Genomic DNA, 4,435 nt, shown 5'->3' on the forward strand with positions numbered 1-4,435 from the left:
TCATGTAATCTCCTTACTACTGGGGTGACACTGTAACAAACCTCCTCCTCGTGTAATCTCCTTATTACCGGGGTGACACACTGTAACAAACCCCCTCCTCATGTAATCTCCTTACTACTGGGGTGACACTGTAACAAACCCCCTCCTCATGTAATCTCCTTACTACTGGGGTGACACACTGTAACAAACCCCCTTCTCATGTAATCTCCTTACTACTGGGGTGACACACTGTAAGGAGATTACATTAGGAGGGAGTTTGTTACAGTGTGTCACCCCAGTAGTAAAAAAAAAAACCTCCTCTTCATGTAATCTCCTTACTACTGTGGTGACACACTGTAACAAACCTCCTCCTCATGTAATCACCTTACTACTGGGGTGACACACTAACAAACCTTCTCCTCATATAATGTCCTTATTACTGGGGTGACACAATGTAACAAACACCTCCTCCTTATGGAATGTTCTTACTACTGGGATGACACACTGTAACAAATCTCCTTCCATGTAATTACCTAACTGGAGTGACATGTGACCTCTCCTCAGCCCCGCCTCCTCCAGAGCATCACACAGGTCCTTCAGCCACAATCTCTCCTCTCCTCCACAGCTAAGCTCCACCCCCAACATTTGATGGTGACATCATCGCAGGTCCTACATCTCCAGCATCTAGCAGTCCGGACCAGGGGAGGAGACTGGCCCTCACTTACCAGGGCGGGTAAGAACAGAGGTCGGTCCTGCAGGACTAATGTAACAGGGACAGTGTTCCTGCTCTGCAAAAAGCAAAGGAACGCCGTTCCTGTGCGTTCCTGCAGGACTTGAGCCCTGCTTATTAACCATCTTATCCTATGGTGTCTCCCATAGCTGGGAGTTATAGTTTTGCAACACCTTGCATTATTATTGCATCATTTTTATTTTTCTTACACCAGAATTTCTGTTGCCCACATCCTCCACCACTTGTAAAGGATTAGGTAATGGGAATGTCGTCTCCTGGGTAGACAGGCAAAGTTTAGCAGAACTCACCATAGAAATTGCAGTCCAAAAAGCAGAGAATTCGTTTAACTGACCTCAGCCAGATTTATTGTCAGGTTGAGGTACAGAACATAAAATACAAAAAACTAAATCCTAAGCCTGTCCAGCTCTAACTAAACAACAGGAAACCTCACTAACCAAGTGCCGGCCTAATACCGGGCACCAAACAAAATAGCAAAGTCCATTCCACTTGAAATGCTCTCACAGGCTCCATGCAGATTAGGCTGGGTTCCCACTACGTTTTCCCCCATACAGGAGAGCATAGAGAAGGGGAGAGCTAAAAACTTGCACTCCCATATGCCTTTCTATGCGCTCCCGTATCCAATTCATTTCAATGAGCCGACCGCAGTGAAACGCTCAGTCGAGTCGGCTCATTTTTGCACCGTATGCGCTTTTACAACCGGACCTAAAACCGTGGTCGACCACGGTTTTAGGTGCGGGGAAAACGCGCATACGGGGCAAAAATGAGCCGACTGGACTGAACGTTTCACTGCGGCCGGCTCATTGAAATGAATTGGATACGGGAGCGCATAGAAAGTATGGGGGAAAAACTTAGTGGGAACCCAGTCTAACCTGTTCCCAGGCTGAGAGAGCTGTGTCTGCATTCTCAGCCTTATATCAGGCCAGCACACCTGAGGAGTGATTACCTGACAGCCCAAAACCCGGACTGTCAGGATGGAGTGGGGCCCACCATTCTCTCCACACTCCAGCAACACAGGCATTAAAAAAAAATACAAATAAAAAATAAAAAAGGTTTTATACAAACCCGAATTGCAGAGACGTCTGCATAGACCTCTGCTGAACATTTCCCTGGTTGCTTTAAATGACAGAAGTGAGGAACCTCCACTACTTCTCTAGACACTCTGCCCAGAGGAAAGTTGCCCATAGCAACCAGATCGCTTCTTTCATTTTGCAGATGCCTTGTTAAAAATGAAAGAAGCGATCTGATTGGTTGCTATGGGCAACTTTTCCTCTGGACAGGTTTTGATAAATCTTCCCCATTGTGTTATACTTCTCGCCTACCTGTGTCTGGTTATCCTGCACCCACAACCCCAAGGGTAGCCCGCCCAATTTCAGTCACCAGCACACAGAATCTCCATTGTGTGAGATGGGGCTTTATATGGGACTGCAACAATATTCATAGCACTGTTGACATAACCACCAGTGACACCTGTATAGTACTAAAAGTCCCAAAGCAGGGATCAAGTCCTGTAGGAACGAAAGAGAACTGCATTCCTGCACTTTTTCCACAGCAGGAACACCCGATGGGGGAGATTTATCAAAACATATCCAGAGGAAAAGTTTTTTTCAGAGGCCATTTCAAAAATGAAAAAAGTGATCTGATTGGTTGCAGGTTTTAATAAGTTTCCCCCGTTACCATTGCCATCTTGGGTGAGTTCCCACACTTTTTCCCCCAGGACTTGACCCCTGGATGGAAGCCAATATGGTCAGCTTCCATGGGGGAGATTTATCAAAAACCTGTGCAGAGGAAAAGTTGCCCATGGCAACCAATCAGATGATTTCCTTTCATTTTTAACAAGGGCTCTGCAAAATGAAAGAAGCGATCTGATTGGTTGCTATGGGCAACTGGGCTACTTTTCCTTTGCACAGGTTTTGATAAATCTCACCCCACATGTCCTAAAAGAAGGACCCAACCTAATACCTCAAATTTGTCCGTAGTTAAATTTGCTTTAGTATAACCCCAAAATACAGCATATATCAGTGTAGATTCCTGAACACCAAAGGCTGTCCTGTGGGCTGCGGATCTTCTCAGGCATGTCTGCTGCTCTTGTGTTGGGCATGTCTGCTGCTCTTGTGTTGGGCATGTCTGCTGCTCTTCTCGGGCATGTCTGCTGCTCTTGTGTTGGGCATGTCTGCTGCTCTTCTCGGGCATGTCTGCTGCTCTTGTGTTGGGCATGTCTGCTGCTCTTGTGTTGGGCATGTCTGCTGCTCTTGTGTTGGGCATGTCTGCTGCTCTTGTGTTGGGCATGTCTGCTGCTCTTGTGTTGGGCATGTCTGCTGCTCTTGTGTTGGGCATGTCTGCTGCTCTTGTGTTGGGCATGTCTGCTGCTCGTGTTGGGCCCACTGTTACAGTGGATATAATAAAGTGCATGTACATGATAAATAATGCATTGTTATTTACTGTACCTTTTAAGAGGAGATGCAATAGTAACCAGGTAACCCTGTCTGCCCAGTGAGAACCCCAAATTCTCCTGTATATAGTGTAGGGGTGAGGAGTTGCCCCATTTTAGTGTGTGCCGAGTCCAGTGTGGAAAGGAGGTGGAAACTGTGTGTGGTGAATCCGAAGAAAAGCCCAAGGAAAATATCTTCTCAAGTCAGCCCTGCCATTCTGCAAGTGTTCCCCTGTACAGCGCTAAGTCATACCCTGGCGGTGTTAGTAATAGGACCTTGTCAGAACCCTAGTCAGCGTGGGATATCTTCAAGTCTGTATAATTCTAGTGGGTGAAAAACACCATAAGCCCTAGCAAGGAAACAGGGTTCCCAAGGGTTACACTGCATCCCTTCTACTCTGCTCCATACTGTGTGTAATACCATCTACACCTGCTCAGTAAAGAGTTATCCGTAACTGATGTCCGTGTGTTTCTTACACACCCCCACCCCCCGTGCCTGGCCCAGGAGAAGCTGTCTCCACCTCGGACCATGTATAGGCTAACGGTGCCCTGGCGTCACGAATTGAGAAGTGTATGTTGCACCCCCCTGTCTCCACACATACAGCAACCAATAATTATTCCATGCGTACAAACAAAGTGATGAAGTCTTATTTACTTTTAAATACCATTTTTATTCTATTGTCCTCTATGAAGGCACTGAGTCAGTAGAGAAGCCCTTACGTATTGTGGTCATGTAAAATTCTTTACATTCCTGATATTACAAAACCTGCATATGTGCACCTAATATAGCGATCCCCATCTCTTGTCTCTAGTGAATGCAAAACTACAACTCCCAGTATGCCCTGAGGCTGCTGCTTTGCAACAGATGAGCGCCACAAGGTGGAGACCAGAGACCAACAAAATCTGAATAGGACCACGTAACAAGTACATGGTGTGTAACACAGATGGCAAGATGAAGACGCTGAACATTGCTACAGCATAACGCAGTGTTTCCCAACTAGGGTGCCTCCAGCTGTTGCAAAACTACAATTCCCAGCATGCCCGGACAGCCGAAGGGTGTCCGGGCATGCTGGGAGTTGTAGTTTTGCAACAGCTGGAGGCACCCTAGTTGCAAACACTGGCATATAGGGTCTAAGAAGGATCAGAAGGCTGTCTGTCATTCCTTGTGAGGTGTTCAGGAGGAAGCCGAAACTACTGGAAACTGTAGGGAGCTGCAATTTTATGCCTTTTAGGCACTAAAAAAATAAAAAAATAAAAATAAAATGACAAGACCCCCC

General features: G+C 46.4%; 1 protein-coding gene across 1 annotated transcript in view; it reads right to left on the reverse strand.

Annotated features, from left to right (window-relative positions):
- LOC130294322 (3-ketoacyl-CoA thiolase, mitochondrial-like) overlaps nucleotides 1–3,765 on the reverse strand; it is a 67,473-nt gene extending 63,708 nt beyond the window's left edge. Inside the window, exon 1 of the mRNA XM_056543945.1 lies at nucleotides 2,690–3,765. Coding sequence (XP_056399920.1) covers nucleotides 2,690–3,145 — 456 coding nt within the window. The 5' untranslated portion in view covers nucleotides 3,146–3,765. The remainder of the gene's footprint in view (nucleotides 1–2,689) is intronic.
- Nucleotides 3,766–4,435: the final 670 nt, after the last annotated feature.

The sequence above is a fragment of the Hyla sarda genome, chromosome 1, assembly GCF_029499605.1.
Source record: "Hyla sarda isolate aHylSar1 chromosome 1, aHylSar1.hap1, whole genome shotgun sequence".
Lineage (NCBI taxonomy): Eukaryota > Metazoa > Chordata > Amphibia > Anura > Hylidae > Hyla > Hyla sarda.